Source organism: Nanorana parkeri, unplaced genomic scaffold, assembly GCF_000935625.1.
Source record: "Nanorana parkeri isolate BGI_ZX_2015 unplaced genomic scaffold, ASM93562v1 scaffold100, whole genome shotgun sequence".
Taxonomy (NCBI): Eukaryota; Metazoa; Chordata; class Amphibia; order Anura; family Dicroglossidae; genus Nanorana; species Nanorana parkeri.
In genome coordinates, this window is record NW_017306368.1 from 775,504 (window position 1) to 798,813 (window position 23,310).

General features: G+C 39.7%; 1 protein-coding gene across 1 annotated transcript in view; it reads left to right on the plus strand.

The window, feature by feature from the left end:
• Positions 1-23,310, plus strand: part of TTC27 (tetratricopeptide repeat domain 27) — a 267,500-nt gene that overhangs the window by 212,435 nt on the left and 31,755 nt on the right. Inside the window, exons 16-18 of the mRNA XM_018552894.1 lie at positions 7,781-7,833; positions 13,135-13,300; positions 19,133-19,330. Coding sequence (XP_018408396.1) covers positions 7,781-7,833; positions 13,135-13,300; positions 19,133-19,330 — 417 coding nt within the window. The remainder of the gene's footprint in view (positions 1-7,780; positions 7,834-13,134; positions 13,301-19,132; positions 19,331-23,310) is intronic.

A 23,310-nucleotide genomic window follows, 5' to 3' on the forward strand; every position in this document is an offset into this window, starting at 1 on the left:
CCCTTCCATTTTTTTAAATAATAAAACTTATGAAAGTGGCATGAACAAAAATAATGGGTCCCTTAACCTAACATGTTTTTGCACAACCTTTTGAGAAAATCGCTGCAAACAAGCAATTTCTGTAGCTCTCAATGAGAATTCTTCATCTGCCAACAGGTACTTTGGTCCACTCTTCTGGAGCAAGCTGCTGCAACTGTACGTTTAAGCTCTTTCTGTAAATATTCGGTAGGATTCATATCAGTGCTTATAGAAGACAACCTCAGAATAGTCTATTGTTTTGTTCTTGGGTGCTTTCAGCTGTGTTTTGGGTCATTATAATGTTGGAGGACCCATAACTTGCGAATGAGAGAGCGTTCTGATGCTTGGCTGTACATTTCGCTTTATAATTCCGTGATAGTCTGAAGTAGTATTAAACACTCAACCTTTAAAAAATAATGTCTCCAGATCAAACAAATATACATTGCCCAGAAAAGTATTTCCTAATTTTTTGTCCAAGTACTTACAGTCATCATGTTTCAGAATTGCTGGCTCCAGTTCTTTCAGCTCGGCTTCTCTAATCTTTTGTTGGCTACAAGATCACAAGGGACAGAGCATTCTCTAGCAGCTGTCCCTCTACTAGCTTTAAAAAGGGAGAAGAGAGGAAAGAGTTGTGGGGAACAGGGGAGTGGCTTGCCTTGCTCTGCCTGTATGTTTGTGGAGACACACACAGCTTAGTAACACACACAAGGATGGATACATAGGGCCCTGCATTTTAGCAATTTCTAGTCTGGCTTTTTTATGTGTTTCTTTCAACAGTGGAGTGCTTTTGGGTCTTCTTCCTTGAAGCCCTCTGTCACTCAATAAGTGATGGATGGTGCGATCAGACACTGATGTACTTTACCTTGAACTTAATTTTTTTAAATCTCTTTGAAAGATTTATTTTGCTCATTATCAACCATTTGTACTATCCTTCTGTTTAATCTTGGGGCAATTGCCCTCTCTTGGCTATCTCAAGCAATTTGACCACACTCCAATGGAGCTCAAACTTCTTAATAATATTTGCATCTGTAGTCACAGGAACATCAAGCTGCTTGAATATGGTCTTGTAGCCTTTTGCTTTTGACATGCTGGCCTATTATTTTCTTTCTGATATTCCCAGACAACTCTTTCCCTTGCTTTCTTTGGTCCATGGTGCACACAATGATATCAAACAGCAGAGTGACTACTCTGTTTAAATAGGCTGACTGAAGAAGACATCTGTCCAGGCCATTGTTATTGATTGATCATTTACCATTTAGTATTGATGTGACTTGTGAGGATAATGAATATGATGTCATAAGTTATTATATTATGCATAATTTGACTAATTGCCATTGAATTAGTACTATACTTTTTGGTGTCTATCAAGATTTTTACCCTTAGTAACTAATTAAAAACATTCATGTAATGATCATATGTGATCATATAAAATGCATGATTTCATTAAAACACATGTCACAGGTGGTTTAATCCATTCTGAGTAATTGTACTGTAATCGCTACTGCACAACATCAGTTTTGATGCCATCATTTGTTTTTTCTATTAATGATGTCATCAATGCTTATGTCAGTAATTAAGCAAACCTCTATGGTGTCATGATTTTAATTTTGCTGAGGTTATATGTAAATAGCTTGTTAGCGATCACATAATCTGTTATTTCAGCCATGCTGATGGAAATTATTATGGGGGACATATATCAATTCTGTGGCACATGACAAAGCAATGCTAAATTGGAGCATTAAGATAGATTGTATGGTAGATTTACTATAAGGTTGCAGCTTGAGTCATACATTTCTTCTTCTTCAGCTACTCTAAAGTAGTACTGTGACAGAATGAACCCTTACCCTGACCATTTCTTAATTATTTGTTTAGAGTAAAAATCTGTAACCTCTTCAGTAATAAATCTGCCTCAGAACATTTCAAACTGTTGCACTTGACTGTCCAGAAATACAGACGCACAGAACTGTAAACCTGTCACAGAGACTTTGTTAAGGGAGAGGCAACCTGATTTGTGACTAATTGTGTTACCACTTTGCTTTATTATTGCCCCCATTTTTGTAATTCATAACTAGTCCAGTTCCTTCTGGAGTGTATAGACAGAGATGCTCAAAGCACGTGAGAGGTTGTTTCGGATCTCTCCTGCCAGCCAAGGATAAAATCCAATGGTGAAGCTGAAGGTATCGAAACAACTCGGATTCAGGTGGTCATTTATGTTGATTAATAAAATGCCAGGTAGGTATACTAGTAGATCAAAAGAAATCATAAATTATGGTAAAACCATTGGTTGACCACCACTTAAAAGTCAGGGGGTCAGAAGCTCCCGGCTTAAATAACGGCTGTGAGAGTAATGGACATGGTAAGAGAGGCAGATATAAAGACAGTAACCCTGCAGAGTATTTAATTGAGTCCCAGACCTTCAAAGCATGTCTCATAAGAGGGCTCAAACATTTAGGCCTATCACAGAAAGGTAGCCAAGTCAAAGTAGTCGGTGGTATAGGAAAACAAGTGGGAATTTCCAACAATGTCCATAGCGAGAGGTTACACTTCTGATAAATGGAGATAAGTTGTAAAAGTTGAGAAGCTTGATAATGAAGCCATATGTTAGGTAAACCAATACTCCCATCCCTTTTATGTTTATATAGAGTAGCTTTAGAAACCCTGGCTATAATGTAGTATACTCTGCTGTAAAAAATGTAGGGCAAGCAAAGATATCGCCACAGGCAGCGTTTGGAGAAAAAAAAGAGGAGCCTAGGTAACAATGTCATCTTACTGGCTACCACTTTACCGAACCAGGAAAGATGTTGATTCTGCCAAGTGGTCAACAGATGTCTCAAAAAGCGAAAAAGTGGTATATAATTTGCTGCATATAAAGTGTCATAGGAAGGTGTATTTGCACCCCAAGATACGTTATAGAATTTTCTCCCAGGAGAACTTATAATTGTCACACAGGTGGTCATATGAGGATTGAGGTAGATTCACATTCAATGCAGCAGATTTACTCCAGTTGACCGTAAGACCAGATATGATAGCGAAACATTGTAATAAATTAAGAAGATTGGTAACAGTGGTATGAGGTTGAGTAAGGGTAAGCATTACATTATCGGCAAATAGGCTGGCTTTATTTTTAACACCTGCTAACTCAACACCTTTAAGGTTGGGGTTAGAATGTATGAGAAGTGCTAGAGGTTCAATAGCTAATGCAAAAAGGGCTGGAGATAAAGGGTATCCCTGACGGGTGCGTCGGGCAATAGCCAATGCTGGAGACCTACATCGGAGGATATTTTACCTGAGTTGTGGGATTGGAATAAAGAGTGTGTAGCCATTTCATAAAGGATTCATCTAGTCCCCACTTTCCTAACACATATGTTAAATATTCCCAAGATACAGAGTCAAATAAACCTGGAAAGCCTCTAGACTTAAGGATATTAATCACATGTACAATTTTCCTAACATTGTCACTAGCCTGTGGGTAAGAAAGTAATGATATGAGTGGCCAAGATTTTTGTTAATATTTTTATATCAATATTTAGAAGGGATATAATTGGAATGGGCAAGCAAGAGTTTGAAGGGAAAGCCCCACCAGTAAGCAATGCCATTAGTGTGGAGGACATCCAGATATGGCTTCCATTCCCTGCGTCTTTCTGAATGGTAGTCGGAGATGAATCTGCAAAGATTTGAAAAGAATGGCCCTGAAACTATAGATTTTTCTGTTCCCAGGCAGTAGACAAGATGGCTTCCTTCATTCTGTAGTATGTGAATTTAATAATGATGTTCCTGGGAGGGCAGTCCGGTCGTTTTTGCATCAGGGCCCTATGAATACGATCGAATTCCAATCTGTCCACAGGTATTGAGGAAACCAGTTCCTGGAAAAGCGCTGTAATGGTAGAAGTGAGGTCCTCTATTCACTCAGGGAGGCCTCCGACACGCAAATTGCCCTGTCTGGCTTGGTTCTCTAGGTCTTCCAATTTGTCTAATGCAGTATTGAGGTTATTTCTTTTTTATGAGAATCCACTATTGTAAGGACATCATCCATTTTTCGTTCCAATAAGTCAGTACGGAAACCAATCTCCCGTATTTATTTAGTGAGAGTAGCAGTCAGTTGTCAGTTGCAGTATTAAGCTCCGTTTGTAACATGGGGCTGAATCTGTCTAATAATGCAGAGTTTCGGTTGCAGACAGAAGAGTCCCCATGCTGCAAGGGTAGGCTATCCAAAGAAGATGAGTCAAATACCTCAGGTGAAAATCTCAGATATGTTGGCTCCTCCACAGTGCCACATGCGTCGGCCATCTTTGTCCGCACGGATTATGCAATGGATTCTGTCGCTGCTCCTTATTCTTTCCGCCTGCGATTTCGGCCACTTCCAGTGTGGGGGGTTACGGCGGAGGGTCACACTAGCAGTAAAGCTGTCACAAGAATGCCAATGATAGCTGATACTCGTTCTCCAAGGGTCCAGTGGTGCAGAGCTCCATCAATGTGTGGCCATTTGCCTGACAGTTAGCCACGCCCCCACAAGTCAGACTATTTTCTTGCATCCCAGGTATGATATATACAAAACCAAACTTGTGTTCTTGTAATAACTTGCATTCAAATGTATAGTCATACATTGCATAGACACAGTCTGTCGGCATCTGCTTAAAAATTCTGTATAGGACTGCTAATCTTTACTTCAGCCAAGACAGCCATGAACTAGTGAAGTTTTTTTTCCATAATCCTAATTTGGCTCCAGTATAGTTGAAGCAAAAAAAATAGGCATCTGTAATATAATTAGATTTTCACTGCTGTTGATCATTTTGCAATAACCCTCATGTTGAGACAATTCAAATTCAATAACGTGTACAAAGAAATTTTGAATATATGGAAAGCGCAGAGTGAGCATAGTAAAGCTGCTGCTTCAGTAAGATTTTCCACTGTCTGTAGAATTTTCTGAAATTTCAATGTAAAAATGAAAAATGTGTCTTCTCCAACAATTGCTTTGAAACTACCTGCGTATATATTTATGATTCAGTTATAGCATGGCTCTTTTTTTTTAAAAACTTTGCAGGTTCTTCAGTGTGTTTATTGATGGCTTGCAAAATTGATTGAATCATTAAAATAAATATAGAGTTGTGAAACCACAGCAGCGAGCTGCAAAGTAGTATAAATCACAGCGAGCACACTGAGAATTTCTAATACCATTTTATGTTAAACTCAGAAGACATCTTTATGTTTAAATCAAACCAAACAAGGCATTTTAAAAACCTGAAAAGCTGTAAAAGTTAGCAATTTGTTTCTGCTCACTAGTGTAGTAACAAGAGATGCAGCTTATGCATATACCATTTTCCCTGTTTCCCAGGAGGTCCCCAAGCTAATTAAAGATATGTGCTTTCCACTAACTTCACAATTAGAAGAACTCCAGGCGGAATACAAATTAAGGTGTCACCTCCGTGTCAAGCAATCGTGAAACAGTGTATATATAATAAATATTTGTGTAAAAACTTATAGTACGTTATAAAATGTGTCAGCAGGTGTCATATATGACACATGTTCTTTGAAGATTTTTGTTTATTTATTTAATAAGGTTCATGTAGGACACGCCTTTTATGACACCTGCTGACACATTTTATAACGTACTATAAGTTTTACACAAATATTTATTATATATACACTGTTTCACGATTGCTTGACACGGAGGTGACACCATATGATTCCTAACGTTATCTAATTTCCTTGAAGGGCATTTAGCACTGTACACTTCATTACACCATTATTCTGTAGGCTTTTAGCCTGAGTTCAGCAGCTTTTTTCCTTTTTGGTTTTAGAAATTTTAGCTCCGGGGTCATATTAATATCTATTTTAAATTTTAATCCATCTTAATTTAGTTTTACTATTTCCGTTAGCGCAAGTTAGTTTGGTTCACCGGAATACAAATTAACTGCTCGTTTTTCTCTAGGGGACCAAATAAGGAAGATATACTTGCCCAAGCCTCGATCCTGAGGCAAAGACCTCTTAGTATTAGCTCTGGTATTTTGATCATTACTGTCATCCAAGGGATGCATGTCATAAGGTGTGGATAGCAGCTGGAAAAAAATGTGTCACCACTTGTTTGATCATTTGCTTCAAGTGGCTTGAAGTGGCAGTGTTCAACTCAGTTGCTGCTATTCACAATTGTGGCACTCTAGGCCAGTTTCCATATTACCTGTCCACAAATGCATTTTGATTAATGTTTGTACTTTTTATAGTTTTGAGCTTTGCACAGCATCAGTAGGATGGCTTCCTAAACTGCCCTACAGGTTTAGCATTAGGAATGAACATTTTTATATGCAGTTTTGAGTATTTGCAATGCATACTTATCTGCAATGTTTGTTTTATATATATCCTGAAACTACTACTACTAGGCACCTCTGCATTTCTGTCAGATAATGCACAACTTTGCCCAGAAAATTGTTGCAATTACAAATGTTTAGGCATTCTCATGTTTATTTCTTTTGTTTGTATTGGTATGACACTAGAAAGAGGCACCCTCAATTGATATTTGGTACTACAGCCCTTGCAAAAAATTACTGAAAGTAATAGCTTCCTGTAACCATCAATGAGTTTTTTTACACCTCTCTACAGGAATTTTGGACCACTCTTCTACACCAACTACTCCAGGTCTCTCAGATTGGAAGGGTTCATGTTCCTTTTCCCAAATGCTCTTTTTGAGATCTCTCCACATTGCTGGCCAGTCCAGTACTCTCCAGCGCTTTGTCTGAAACCATTTCTGGGTGCTTTTTGGCATGTGCTTTGGGTCATTGTCCTGCTGTAAAACCCAAGACCTCTGACTGAGACCCAACTTTCTAACACTGGGCCCCACATTGCACCCCAGAGTTCTTTGGTAGTCTTCAGATTCCACAATGCCCTGCACACAGTCAATACATCCAGTGCCTAAAGCACCAAAGCAACCCCAAAATATCAGTGAACCTCCACCATGTTTGACTATAGGGACTGTATTTTTTTCTTTAAAGGCCACATTTCTTTTTCTGAAAACAGTAGAATTATGGGCTTTACCAAATAGCTGTTATTTTGTTTCGTCTGTCCACAGCACATTCTTCTAAAAGGGTTTTGGCTTCCTTAGGTAAGTTTTGGCAAACTCCAATCTGGCTTTTTTATGTTTCTGTGCCAGCAGTGGGGTCCTCCTGGGTCTCCTACCATAGCATACCTTTTCATTCAGATGGGGACGTATAGTGCGAGCTGACACAGTTGTACCCTGTGCCTGAAGGTCAGCTGGAAGTAGATCGAGGGTCTTTATCCACCATTCGAACAATCCTTCGTTGCAATCTTTGATCAATTGTGTCCACGTCCAGGGAGATTAGTTACAGTGCCATGGCCTGTAAATTTCTTGACAATGTTGCGCACAGTGGACACAGGAACATTAGGATCTCTGGAGATGGACTTGTAAACTTGAGATTGTCCATGCTTTTCCACTAAAACTTGGAATGCAATTGTTTCTTGCAATTTGGAGAAGGTGCCAATAATTTTGTCCAGTCCATTTTTGGAGTTTTGCGTGGAATGTGTCAGATTTGGCTTTTTTGTCTCCACTATTTTGTGTCATACCAATACAAACAAAAGAAATAAACATGAGAATGCCGAAACATTTGTAATTGCAACAATGTTCTGCACGAAGTGGTGCATTATCTGACAGAAATGCAGGGGTGCCAATATTTGTCCATGACTATATATGAATACTAATATTTTTAAATATTTTAAATGATTGTCTTTTCTTCTGTTTTTTCTATAAATGCAGAATGCAGAAGCTTGGAATAATCTGTCCTCCGCATACATCAGATTAAAACAGAAGTAAGTATTTTAATATTTCCATTGTGAATACAAAACATTTTCAGATTCTGTTAGTTCCCCTTGGCCATTGCAAATCTGACTAATTATCAAGATCAGGAAGAAGCAACTCCCTGGCCTTACTTGTCAAGGGATTACTATTCTACTTCTGATGACTGCATTCTTACTTCTTCTCAGATAATATGTTTTTTGAGGACAGCTTAAGAAAAGAAAATACGTTGTTTAGCACAGCTCATTTGATGTGACATTTCCATAGCGCAGAAGTTTTATTTTTATGATATACAGAGCTGATAAAAAGTATTCATCCCCTATGATATTTTCATGCCGTAGAACATTAAATCAGAGTGGATTCTATCTTTTTACACTGACTGAACTGCAGATATTCACTTTTCCTTTGAAGAAAAACTCTGAGCAGATTTTTTTATTAATGCTTGCAGTGGGGCTACCCCCGCACTGCAAGGGTTAACTGCTCATTTTGGTCTAAGGAGGAAAATAAAAAAAGTTATACTCATTCGATCATCTGACCCGGCTTGCTCAAAGAACGGCCCTTTCAGCCTTGCTCCCTCCGAGAGGATAAAGTTAACATGTACAACATTTCAAAAATATGTAAATCTAATAATACTGCCTGCAAACAGATACCGCAAAGATGCCTTCTATTACCTTTATAACAAGAACATTCTACTCTGGTGAATTTCTCTTACTTCATGACTAAGCTATACCAGTTTTTATTCCCCTGCCCAGTAAGTGTGCCATTACTTGTCAATGATGTAACATACTTAAGAGTATGTACTCCTGCTTGCTGTTAGGTTTCCTGTAGTCCAGTGATGCAGTAATCCTTTTGCTTTATATTTGTGTGCTCATGGAAATGACAATTAGGCTTAATTTTCAGATAGTGTTGTACATCTTTTCAATGTACATGTGTGAAAAAATATACAATGTGACTTTAAATTTGCATTATTAACCCCTTCATGACTGAGGCCCTTTTTTAATTTTTTGCTCCCATGTTATATTCCACTACATTTTTTTTAATTATTATTAGATTTATTTCATTTTAATTTTTAAAACTTTATTTTTTTTTACTTTACTTTGACTGCTATCACATGGGGGGCTTGCAAGCCCCCCCATGTAATAGCAGATGGTGGTGACAGGTCCTCTTTAAGGTGATGCTGGGGGTCCAAAAGACCCTCAGTGTCACCTTTACACTAGAAATGAGCTATTGAAGTGCAGATCGCACTTCAATAGCTTAGACCTGGGCTGCAGGAGCCCAGAACTGACAGCCCAGGGACCGGAAGTGATGCAATCTGCATCGCTCCCGGTCCCATAGAACGGGGAGGGGATCGATGAACGGAAGTTCGTCGACCTCCTCCCCAGCTCCCCGCGGACACAAAGATCGCCGGTCCCGGGCCCGTAGGAGGGGCAATGGAGCCCGGAAAGCACGGCGGGGGTGTCCGGGGGGGGGGGCGGCCCCTTCTTCGGGACGCAGAAGCGATCTGGCGACAGGTAAGTCGCCAGGATCGCTTCTGTTGTAAAGCCGACAGTCGGCTCTACAAGTTTAAACAGAGTCCCGGCGGCAAAAGTCGCCGGGAGTCTGTTTAAACAGCCCCGATGCTGGCGACGTACACTGTACGTCGTCAGTCACGAAGGGGTTAAAGCATCTTCTTGCTATTAAGAACTGTAATTGGCACAATGAATGCATATTGATGGTAACATAATCATTCTATATGATGCTGCATTGCCTCCCTACCAATTTCAATACTTTCCATGTATATAGTATTAGGGTTGCACAGATACCAAGTACAGTACTCGGTACAAGTACGAGTACATGTACCGATACTTTTGAGCTCCAAGACTACACTATAGAAAAATTAGGAGGCAGCTGTCATTTGTAAGGAGCACACGGAGCTCCTGGGATTTGTACATCTTTGTTTTAATGTACGATTTTGTTTTTATAAATAAAGGGATGCACAGATACCAGTTTTGCGAGTACGAGTACTGGTACTTGCCGTGTACTTACAAGTACGAGTACTGATACATTTTTGTTTATTGTCATGTGACAGTTTTTCTGAAACAATACAGACTAATGATTTCAGGACAGTGATGGAGAGCCAGAGCCAGGTCCCAGCTGCAACCACTGCAACCCTGGTAGTTCTCATGAAAATGCCAAGTATCTGCACTGGTACTCGAAAAGTATCTGTGCATCCCTATATAGTATGTAGATGTTTTTGTAGTGTGTTAAGAGTATTCATATTTAATCAGCTCATTTTAGTTGTGCTAATTTAGTCCTAGTACTCTGTGGTAGCTACGAGGCTAGTGTACTGAGATACTACTATTTAAGTTGTGCTACATTGTTCCTAGTACTCTTTAATGGCTACAAGGCTATTTTATTATTATAATGCCATTTTAGTAAGAGATACCATCAGTGCTGTTCACTCAGTTCACACATAGAAACTTTTATTTAGAACATGTGTTTATGGGGCAGGCGCCTTCTTGGTGTTTGCTTTTCTTCTGGTAACTGTCAGAAATTGAAAACCCATTCCTATGAAACAATGTTTATTTTGGCTTATGTTCTATGTTCAACTGTAGTACAATTAAATAATACCTGTGGATCTGCTTCCACTGATAGCTTACTTTAACCACTTGCTGACCAAGTGTTTACACCCCCTTCCTGGCCAGGTCATTTTTCAGTATTCAGCACTGCAGTACTTTGGCTGACATTTATTCAGTCATGCAACGCTGTACTGAAACAAATTTTATAGCATTTTTTGGGGACAGATAGAGCTTTCTTTTGGTGGTATTTAATCACCACTGGGGGTTTTATTTTTTACTATATTAAGAAAAAATTACTGAAAATGTTGAAAAAAATGTTGTTGTTTTTTACATTATGTTATAATTTATTTATTATTACCCAATTTTTTGGTAAAATATAAAAGACGGGGTCACGTCGGGTAAATAGACACCAAACATGTCAAGCTTTAACATTGCGCGCACCCGCGAAATCGCAAAAAACTACCATATAATTCACCATAGGCGACGCTTTTAAAGCTTTTACCGCTCATCAGTTTAGTGTTAACAGTGATTGATGGCCCTAAAATGATTGCTCTCACTGCGACGTTCGCAGCGATATGTAACATGTGCGGCGTAATGGGCGCAATTGTCGTTTGTGCATGTATGCGCACCCAACGCATGTTTGCGCACGTGTGTGTATGGGTGGGAACTTTTTAAAAACTGTTGTTTTTTTATTATTTTTCATGTGTGACTTTCATTTTTTTGCAACTTTTTTTTTTCCACTTAACTTTATTGTTATCACATAGGGTTTTTTTTAGCCTCCTATCTGATAGCAAAGAGGATGTGACAGGTCCTCTTTATGGAGACCTCAGGGGTCTCCAAGACCCCTTATGTCACCTAGGACCCCCCAAAGAAGCTGATGAAGCAGAGATCTGCTTCATCAGCTTCTCTCCAGCTTCTGAAGCTGGAGAGTGATGCAAGAATGCGGAAGTGATGTAATATACATCACTTCCGCATTCTGACACCGGAGAGGGGACCGGAGGGAGATTGTGTACCGATCTCCCTCTGATCCCCTGTCAAAGAACCACCATGCTAATCCCGGGCTCGCACTGGGCACAACTGAGCTCGGGAGGGGTGGGCGCGGAGGAGGCACGTTATACAAGCGATCCGCCAGCTCTATAGCCGGCGGATCGCTTGTATGTAACTAGGCATCGCTGCCTGTTTTTAAATGTTGGCAGTTTCCCCACGCACACCACGTGCGAGTGGGCGGGGCTAACAGGCCATCTTTAGACAGTCTGTCACATCCAGGAAGCTCCTGGCCAGCCATTGTAAAAAATCGGCGGGCGGTTAAAGTTGTTTTTACAGAGGTTAAAAGTAAATATTTACTGACAGTCCTAAAAATGTATAAACCTGTAAATGGCCATTTTGCGTTACATTTTCTTTACCTGTCTTCGTGTACTACTAAAACTTGCATGCTCCTTATTCACTCATCAGCCTTAATTAGTTTACTTTCCTATGTTTATAACCTATAGGAATTTAATTTAGCAGTATAAAAATAGGTGTATTAGTTAACAACATTTAAGGGGCTGATATATAAATGTTCCACCCTGCATATAGTTGGTCGAATGGCATTCCAGTCACTAGATGGAGCCAAGGAATTTCCTATGCTCCTCGGCTCCATCTAGTGGCAGGAAAGCCATGTGAACACTTATAAATAAGCCCCTTACTTTATATTTTTTGTCAACTTTAGTTACTGTGGTTTTACCCCTAGGCTCTATGCACACATGTATGTGTATTTGGGGATTCCTGGGGCAAGAATCTATGTGTTCTTGCAGCAGGAATCCCAGGTGTGCCCATTCAAATGCGGCCGCTGAGCACATTCAAGTTAATGACAAGGTGATATTGGCCGAATCTGTACGTGGCTGTCCACATTTAATGGTACATGGTACAATTCCCTGCATATCGGGAGGGATGCTTTTCACAGGGCGCAAGCTCTCTGCATACACACAAAAAAGCACCATGTGCATGGGTCCTAATCTGCTGCTGTGTTGAACTCTTCATCATTTATGTTTGAGGTGAAAATAGAGTGTTAGACATGCATTACAGCGTATCAGTCTCTGGATAACAGCGGCTGTTGATAAGTCTATGTTCCTATAAGCAACTGTGTCTCACAAGAAGAAAAAAAAGCTAAGAGCTTTTCTGGTTTCATTCAGAAACATAATGTTTCAAGTGCAGAGTTTCTACTAGAAAAGTTCAGGTCAGCGAACGCTACTATATTACATTTTCAGATGTGCAATGGAAAGTAATTAAAGTGTTACAAATAATTAGTTTCCTTTTAATTCATCATTCCAGAGCCACCCATCACATTTTTTCCTAGTGATGAGTACCAAGGTTGTTTAAATAATGATGTAATGGCAACAGTCAAACAGACTGAGTTTAATGGAATCTAATTGAAGCTTTATTTCCTTTTTTTAATTACAAACGTGTAATTTTCTGTCTGAAAGCACTCTTATCTATATAATTACAAATGTTGCACAATTTTGATCAAACCCTTAAAAAACAAAACCCTTATCTTTTGATTCCACTTTCCAAATTTCTAAACAGAGAACAATCTGTATTTTGTAAAATGTATGTGCTTAGTCAAATTACTTATTTGTTGGACATACAAAGAAATGTACATTCAGAGTCAAATCATTTCATTCTAAACATGCCTGATACTGTAGCCTGCATTTGCATGTACAACAAGTGCACATTAATTAAATAATCTGCTTTGTACTAATGTTTACTGTTCTTTAAAAGGCACAAGGCTTTTCGGACACTTCAAGAGGCCATTAAATGCAACTTTGAACACTGGCAAATATGGGAAAACTATCTTCTAACTAGTACTGATGTAGGGGAGTTCAGTGAAGCAGTCAAAGCTTATCACAGACTCATGGACTTGCGGGCTAAATACAAAGATGTACAGGTGAGTATTATCAAATATTTCCCTTCCTTTAAAACATATTTAAGCTATTCATCAACAAACCATTTCCATCTATTCTGTGAGCAAATTGTGCATACAAGAGCAATTAACCTTTTGATCAATAAAGATACTCTACACCACGTTTGGCATATGATTTACAAAAGTACCAAATATGTTTATTAGGGATACACCAACATTTCGGCCGCCGAAATGCAATCACATGCTGTTTAAAACGGTACGGCAGCAGCAGCCATGTTCTTGGTATAACCACTTCCTGCGGAGGACTTACATTCACGTGAACCCGCTGGAAGTGGTTAAAGAAAACTTGTCCTGGGAAAGCAAGTCAGCAAGTTAAGAGGTAGAGCAACAAGCCTCAAAATGCATAAACTGACAGTTTTTTCTTACTTTGTTTCCTTCTAGACATTTATGGCTAACTTCAACAAATGAACTATAGGGCAAAGTATGTGCAGCAAATGTTCAGGAGGTTTAGGAGTCTAAAGATTCACTATAGTTCAAGAAAATGAAATCATGTTTCCTTCTCTCCTTCCTTTTTTTTCTTTTTTTAATATGCAGAGATTTGCTGTCTTTACCCAAGTCAATGGAGTAGCCCACCGAAATTTCATATTGCAGTCATAAGTTGAGTCTTGCAGGCTAAGTTACCTGCTGTCTTCTGTACATCTCTGGAGGATTTCAGAAATTATATCCCCCTGCCATAGTTTGTGAACCTATTCTCACCTATATTAGAGCATTGATTATTTCCATCCATCTTGGGCTGTTCATACTTTTTCCAGCACGTTCTCCATAATATAATTTGTAACAGTAGACATACAGACTAGTGAGCAGGTCCCCAAAAGACATAGGAAACACTGGCTTATCACTCTTGCATTAACCAAAAATGTAAAACATCTATTTCAGCGTTTTTCAACCACTGTGCCGCGGCACACTAGTGTGCCGTGAGATATATTGAGTGAACCGTGACAGCATGCTATTAAATATATTTATTTATTTTTGCCATAAAAAAGTTTATTAGGACATTAAGAAAAGTTAACAGGTAAAAAAGAACAGAAACATGGAGTCTATATGTTAGGTAGCACAACAGATTTAATGATATCATAGACATATACGACAAGAAACAATTCTAAGGGAGCATATATAGGACCATTTGTGGTGGGAGGCTTTTCAATATAGACTCCCGTTCAGGCTATTAAATAGTTAACTGATTTCCTTTTATGGGTTTTCAGCCAAATCTTACACTGTGTTATATTATTATATCTTTCAGTAAGCTTCGTACCCTGTTCTCTTTTTCAGCATATGTAGTGAAACAGGATCTTAGTTCTGGGTGGTTTTTAGCAAATTGGATAGTCAAACTCTGGCTCATTAATCCACAGAAAATATTGTGCTTTATTGATTAATGTTAACCAGTTTATATTTAAATGTCTTTTGAATTATTTATCAATATTTGACATGTTCTATTGCTCATACCAAAAGTAAAGGCATTTTATTATAGTAAGTAGTCATGTAGTTTGAATTATTTCTCTGCTGCATCCAGAAACAAATTGGTTTAATGTGCACAATGTATATCATTATATTGTGAAAGACTTTGAAACAGGGGAATCACTCACTAATAGGACATTGTGGGAATGGATGGCTGCCTTATTTTGACCCTAAAGCCTTTATGTTTACATTGGTAAACTTGTATGGGTTATAATGTCTAGTTACAGTGGTTTTAAAGTGTTTCTTGTTATGAAATATGTTAATGTTTCTATAGGCTACATAGATTAATTAAACTGACTATGTAGTTGACATGGTGACAAAGTATGTATATTTTCTTAGCATAGCGCTATTTTTAAAAATATTCCTGCGAGAGAAATATTTGCCATTACTTCTGGCCAATTCCCGGTTTTTCTCAACACCTTCACAGTGATCTGTCCTTTTAGAAAGACTTAACATGTTTATATTTTCTTTGTTCAACCTGCGGGCTGGACAAAGAAAATATAACAGATTCCTCAATCAGCGCTTACGATCGTTGATTGGGGAATCCCCTGCTGTTTCTATTTTATACCTACAATGTCTTTATGCTATTTTGTTTTCTCAAAATATTTTGTGTTTATGTTTAATCTTTAAATATTAAAACTGAAATCTTATTAAGAATTTTGAGGAAGAGCTGCCTTGCACTTGAGTTAGATAGTTGATGCAATATGTATTGCAGAAGCAGTTGTAATAGTAAGAGTTACTAACATGCCAAGTAATTATTAGGATTGTAAAAGACCTGGGGCACCCTTGGGTATACAGAATAAAAAAAGATTAGCAGAACAGCAAGCATAGTGATGGCAACATGGAGCTGAACAATGGGTGGCTTAAAAGGTTATAATAGAACCTAAGGTTGCTTATTGTGTACACTGCACACGTATGCCACAGTTCTTGTTCCCACAAAATATGCCTCATTTCCCGATTGTACATCGTCAGGTACAGGGAGTAATTATTGAACTAATGGGTTATGCAGTTTCCTTTAGGTGATTATTCAAAGCTATAAGGACAATTCTGCATAAACCTCCCACTCCTAATCTGCCTCAGGTTTTGACCACTGGCAAGGCAAAGATTGGATGGGGCATGTCACCTTTAAATTACTACTCTGCTCCCGCCTGCTTGCTTCCAGGTCTAGCCAGTAAGTCCTTGCTAGAGGTGCTCAGTGTAGCAGCCCCTGCAAAAGTTAGCTTGGAGCTCAGAAGTAATCAAAGCCTTCTGTGCCAAAATCCTCTGCTCCCCCATTCAAGAAAAGTTAATTTCGTCCCTCACAAGCTTTAGTGTGCAAAACCAAGCTAGACTCTCAATTGTACCCTGGCTACCCAAGCCTGGTAAATACGGGAACATGCTCTCTTTCTGCCTAAAATCAGCTCCTTTCTCAGGGGGTCATAGTACCTGTTCTGGAGGCATAAATGTTTTAGTGGTTTTACTCCAACCTGTTCACTGTCTCCTAAGCACATGAGGAGGGGGTGTTGCATCCTATTATTATCTCGAAGGGTCCAAAAATTCCATATATTATCTACCTGCTCTGACATTGCCTATCTTCACGCGGAAGACTTTCTGGTATTAGTTGATATTGAGGATGCTTATTTGCACATCCCTGTTTTTCCTGCCCATCAACGCTACATTTTTTGCTATGGACATGCAACACTTCCAGTTTATTACTCTTCCATTCAGCCTGTCAACTATGCCTCGGGACTTCATCAAGGTGCTGGCCCCTGTTCTGGCTTTGGTTCAGTCTCAGGGCATCCCCATACTGGGGTATTTGGATGACCTTCCCATCAGAAACAAATCAGTGCAAGCCTTATTCTCTCAGCAGTCATTAGGTAGTACAAACCCTGCAGAGCTTCAGATCTCCAGATATCGATCCTGGAACCCTCTCATCGTCTGAATTTCCAGGGCCTGGTCTTGGACAACGTGCTTGGTGCCTCCTTTTAAGCAGTCCTCTATGCACAGTCATTTGCCACTCAGCATTCTGGTTGGGTGGGACAAGCAGGTTTAACCCCTGGAATTTCCCCATTTGCTTGTCTAGTGAGGCCAAGCTTACCCTGGTGTGGTGGATTTCCAACCCTGTGCTGAAATAGGAAAAATCCTTTCTCCCAATCTTCTGGTGCTCACGCTCACGATGGATGCCAGCCTGCCTGTCAGGCTGGGGAGGAGTCTTGGGGAACCTCTCAGTTCAAGGGACCTGGTTGACAGAGGTATCTCGTTTTCTGATCGAGATCAGAGAGCTAGGGTCTACAGAGAATGGTCTGAAAAAGAGAAAGTATCCAGTGAGTGGCAGTTCTCTGGGTGAAAATGCCTTGTTGATGTCAGAGCTAGAAGAAGAATGGCTAGACTGGTTCAAAGTGATAGAAAGACAACAACTCAAATAACCACTCCTTACACCCAAACAATGCACAAAAGCATCTCTGAAAGCACAACATGTTGAACCTTGAAGCAGATGGGCTGCAACAGCAGAAGACCATACCGGGTGCCACTTCTGTTCTCCTTGGACAATAGAACAGTGGAAAACGTTGCCTAGTCTAATGAATCTCAATTTCTGCTGCATAATTTGGATGGTCAGGTCAGAATTTGGCATAAACAACATGAAAGCATGAATCTATCCTGCCTTGTCTCAACAGTTCAGGCTGGTGGTAGTGTACTGGTGTGAGGGATATTTTCTTGGCACACTTTGGGCCCCTTAATACCAACTGAGCATCATTTAAATGCCACAGTCTACCTGAGTATTGTTGTGTACCCATCTTCTAGCAGGATGATGCACCATGTCACAAAGCTAAAATCACCTTAAATGGGTTTTGTGAACATGATAATGATTTCATTGTACTCAAATGGCCTCCAAAGTAACCAGATCTCTATCTAGTAGAGCACCTTTGGGATGTGGTTGCATCATGGTTGTGCAGCTGACAAATCTGCAGAAACTGTGTGATGCCATCATGTCAATATGGAGCAGATTCTGTAAGGAATGTTTCCAGCACCTTGTTGAATCTATGCCATGAGAAACTAAGGAAGTTCTGAAGACAAAAATGGGTCTGACCCGGTACTAGCAAGGTGTACCTAATAAAGTGGCCAGTGAGTGTATATCCTTCGGGCCTTACTCTCTCAAATGAAGACCTTCCTTGTAGCCATAAATTCTGCTTCTAAATTGGCAGCCTTGATTTCTAAAAGGCCCTTTCTGGTTATCCACAGGGGTAAGCTAGTGCTGTGCTGCTAAGGTCCATCGCCTCTTTCCTTCATGTTTACCTCTCTGCTTTCATTTGTCATTCCTGAGGGTCCTTGTACGGGTTCCACTATTGCTAGGTGGATTCGGCAAACTATCACTCAGGCCTGTGGATTAAAGGTAATGTTCCTCCATTTCTGTTCAAGGATCACTCTACTAGGAGCTTTAGTGCTTCTTGGGCTTTCTAGTAACAAGCTTCGGTTTACCAGATCACCAAAGCTTTTACCAGATGAACATTCAGGCCTCTGCAGTTGCTAGCTTCAGCTCCAAAATTCTTCAGGTGGCACTCTGAACTGTGAGCCTCTACTGCTATAGTTCACTGTTGAGGCTTGCTTACATTTTTCTCGAGCCCCTTAGCCAGTGTTTGCTGTGTTGCCTGCCCCTTTGTCGGAGTGCTTAGTTCAAGAGTTAACTCCCTGTGTCCTGCCATCGTTGAACAAGAAGACAGGATTTTTATCTTACCTGTAAAATGTGTTTTTTAGAGTACATCACAGGGTACAGGACCCTCTGCTCTGATTTCTGTATTCTTCTCTTGTACTGTTTGAGAGAGGCTGGGAGTGGTTATACTGGGCTATCCATACAGCTTCGATTGCCAGTGTCTAGTCCTGTGAAGTTCTTTAAGAAACAGATTTTACAGGTAAGACAAGTATCCTGTTTTACTATGCTGTAGGAAAAGTTCCATAGACAAACATACTGCAGGACAAAATATATATTTTTTAAATGAAACACTTCTATTACATACAGAAAGTAGACTTAAAAAAACTTAATTGAATTGGTGATTTTTAGCACCAAGAAACGCTTGAGACAATTAATACTTTGGACAGGAGTATGCAATGTATTGCACAGCTTATAGACTGCAGCAGCAGTGATATGTAACTTACAACATAGGATATGGAGTTCAGGACTCAGAAGGATGTAACATACATCGACCAAGCACAAGCATAAAGTAAAGTAAAATTGGCACTGCTGACATGGGCAAAGTCCCTTCCTCTAATGACCTGTCATTGAATAATTTGGTTTTATGTGGTTTTCTTTGTATTCTGTATGTCATTTGTGTATATTCTTTGTACTTATAAATTATTTTTGTGTAGGTTCTGAAAATCCTAACTAGAGCAGTAGTTGAAGGACTAGAGGATTGCAAAGGAGAGTCAACAAGCAATCTGAAAGTCAAGTTGCAAGAATTGTTTGGCAGAGTAACAGCCCAGGATTCAAGTGATGCAGAAATCTGGAAGACATATGCGAAACTGTATGGAAATGGAGAAAGTGAAAAAGCTGAGGAAAATGAAAAGGTATCCTTTAAAACATTTTGCCTATAATAAAAACTCAATGCAGTGTTATACAAATACCCTGTTGTACTTCGCAAATAATTATTTACTTTATTTTTGTCAAGTGTAAATACCTGATATTAAACTTCATGCTATGTTGCCACTTTTGGGCAAATGTTAACAAGAGAGAGCTTAGAGTGGGAGTTGCTGAACTGCTAAATCAGCTCCTTTCTCAGGGGTCATAGTAACTGTTCTGGAGGCATAAATGTTTTAGTGGTTTTAGTCCAACCTGTTCACTGTCTCCTAAGCTCACGAGGAGGGGGTGTTGCATCCTATTATTATCTCGAAGGGTCCAAAAATTCCATATATTATCTACCTGCTCTGGCATTGCCTATCTTCACCCGGAAGACTTTCTGGTATTAGTAGATATTGAGGATGCTTATTTGCACATCCCTGTTTTTCCACATCCCTATTTGCACATCCCTTATGCATGTTTGTAAATGCAAGAAGCCTGGTGAGCAAAATAGGAGTGTTTCTGGTTTTGGTGCTTAAAGAACTCTATTAATATAATTAACTAAATTAGGGGAATGTTTCCTTAGTCAAATGAAGTGCCATAGCCAATCTGTGCAAAGTTATTTATTAAAAGATTATCATAGAAGATACAAGTTGGCCATTGCAGTTAAAATAGAAGTGGGTTTTATCTCTAGCTGAAGAAGGGACACTGTACTCTATGGAAATGTGGTAGGAAAGAACTGGTTATAGCAAAGACAATAAAATGTTGCAAAACATATAGAGATACTAACCGTTCTAAAATCATATAAGGAAATCTGATTCAAGACAATTATCTGGTTACCATATGGGGTCAAAAGGATTTTTTTCCCTTGTAAAACAAATTGGGCCATGCTTTATGGGGGCTTTTGTTTGTTCTGGATCTGCAAGGGTAGAGTTTTATTTCTAGGTTTTGGTCGATATACATATACCGATTAGCCATAATATTATGACAACCCACCTAATTGTGAGTAATTTTGAGGTCCTTTTTTTGCTGCCAGCACAGCCTTGATCTGTGGAGGCATGGACTCTACTAAACCTCTGAAGGTATGCTGTAGTATCTGACACCAAGCCATCAGTGGCAGATCCTATAAGTCCTGTAAGTTGTGAGGTGGGGCTTTCATGGATCTGACTTTTTTTCCAGCACATCCCACAGATGCTCGACTGGATTGAGATCTGGAGAATTTGGAGACCAATTCAATACCTCAATCTTGTTGTTGTGTTCCTCAAACTATTATTGAACCAGTTTTGCAGTTAGGCAGGGCACATTACCCTGCTGAAAGAGGCCACTGCCATCAGGGAATACCGTTTCCATGAAGGGGTGTATTTGGTCAGCAACAATCTTTAGGTGGGTGGATTGTGTCAAAGTAACATCAACATGAATGGCACAACCCAAAGTTTCCCAGCAGAATATTGCTCAAAGTATCACACTTTCCATAGTGCATCCTGATGCCATTTCTTCCCCTGGTAGGTAGCACCCATGCACCCAGCCATCCACTTGATTTAAAAGAAACACCCTGACCAGTTTGCGGCTACGCAGCCCAATAAGCAACAAACTGCTTTTTCTGCAATTTGAGCTATAGTAGCTCTTCTATTGGATCGGACTACACATGTCAGCCTTCACACCCCACGGGCATCAAAGAACCTTGGCGCCTATCACCCTGTCACCGATTCACCGGTTATCCTTCCTTGAACCACTTTTGGTAGGTCCTGACCACTGCAGACCGGGAACATCCCTCAAGAGCTGCAGTTTTGGAGTTGCTCTGACCCAGTTGTCTAGCCATCACTATTTGGCCCTTGTCAAAGTTACTCAAATCCTTATGCTTGCCTGTTTTATCTGCTTCCAACACATCCACTTGCTGCCTTATACACTCACTGGCCACTTTATTAGGTACACCTGTTCAATTGCTTGGTAACACAATTGCTAATCAGCCAATCACATGGCAGCATCTCAATGCATTTAGGTATCTAGACGTGGTGAAGGCGACTTGCTGAAGTTCAAACCGAGCATCAGAATGGGGAAGGAAGGGTATTTAAGTGGATTTGAAAGTGGCATGGTTGTTGGTGCCAGACGGGCTGGTCTGAGTATTTCAAAAACTGCTGATCTACATGGGATTTTCACGCACAAGCATCGCTAGGTTTTACAGAGATTGTTCAGAAAAAGAGAAAATATCCAGTGAGCGGCAGTTGTGTGGACGAACATGCCTTGTTGATGTCAGAGGAGAATGGGCAGACTGGTTCGAGATGATAGAAAGGCAACAGTAACTCAAATAACCACTCGTTACAACCAAGGTATGCAGAATACATCTCTGAACACACAACACGTCAAAACTTGAATCAGATGGGCTACAGCAGCAGAGTACCACACTGGGTGCCACTCCTGTCAGCTAAGAACAGGAAACAGAGGCTACAATTCGCACAGGCTCACCAAAAGTGGACAAAAGTAGATGGGAAAAACGTTGCCTGGTCTGATGAGTCTGCAACAATAAGATGGTAGGGTCAGAATGTGGCGTAAACAACATGAAAGCATGGGTCCATCCTGCCTTTTATCAACAGTTCAGGCTGGTGGTGGTGGTATAGTGGTGTGGGGGATATTTTCTTGGCACACTTTGGGCCCGTTATGCTATCATGTCATTATGAACCAAAATCTCTGAGGAATGTTTCCAACACCTTGTTGAACCTATGGTATGAAGAATTACAACAGTGTTCATAATGTTATCGCTGATCGGCATATGTCTTTATTTCAACCTAACTTTGTAGTTAAAGTCAAGACCCTTTCAGGGAAATATATAATTCGGAGTGCAATCCAAAATGATACATGCTGTAAAGCAGGCATGTCAAATTTAAATTAAACAGTGAATTTAATTTAGCGTAATAAATCTTCAAGGGACAGTAGTTTGTCTACTTGAAATTCTTAAACCACTGATGACCAAAAAGAAAGGCCAGAAAATCACCAGTGTTATTGCCTGTTGTATGGTTATTTTTTTATAAAGATGTACAATATTGATACAATGCATGCATTTGTACTGATTATATTCATTTGTAATTGTACATGAAGTGAGAAACAATACCTTATTACATGTAAATGATCCCACTTCAGTAACGTAGCCACTTTAGTGAAATATTATTTACATATTTTACTTAATTTTATAAGCCCCAAATATTTATTAGGAAATATAATTGACTAGCTAAAAATATATCACATAAGTGTAATTTTTAATTTAGGACAACATTTTACCCTTTTAAACATTTCATATTGTTTTACACAGAAATCATTCAGATAAGTTCAAGTAAGGATAGAAATTGCCACAACAACATTGTTTTAACAGGTTTGTGAAAGTTACATTTTTTAATGTCATTGCATTCACTTATGTGAGTGTTTTGCACTCACAGAGTAAATTAAAACATAATCCAGAGCATTAAATATATTTATTGAAGAGGGACTGAACTGGGGAAGCTGTCCCAAATAAAGGCAGGCAGAGTGCTAAGGACAAGTCACCAGTATTGCCTGTGGTATTCCTGCAGCCGATCTTTTCCTATAACTTTGTTCTGCATTGTGTCTCTGTGTGAGGGGAGCCATCTTGAAAGAGGCTGAGTTTTGCTTCCTCATGTCAGAGACTCCAGCAAGGACAACAGGGAGCAGCACAGTAGTGACGCCACCAAATCTAACTTCAAATCTCCTAATACTAGCAGTTAGAGATACAGTTCCTTAAAACCTACACTGCAGACATATACAGCTGTGAGGCTGAAGGCATCCTCACATACTAGGAAGTGCACTGCTATTTCCCAGGATGACTTGAAGAAAAAAGGTAAATTTTTCAGGGTCCTGCTTGGACACATTTAACCTCTTGCCGTCCGCCCGTAGTAGAAAAACGGACGGACGGCACTGCTGCATCTGCGGGTTGCCGTCTCCAGACAGCAATTTTTTTCTGACTAGATGTTACCTATAACACAGC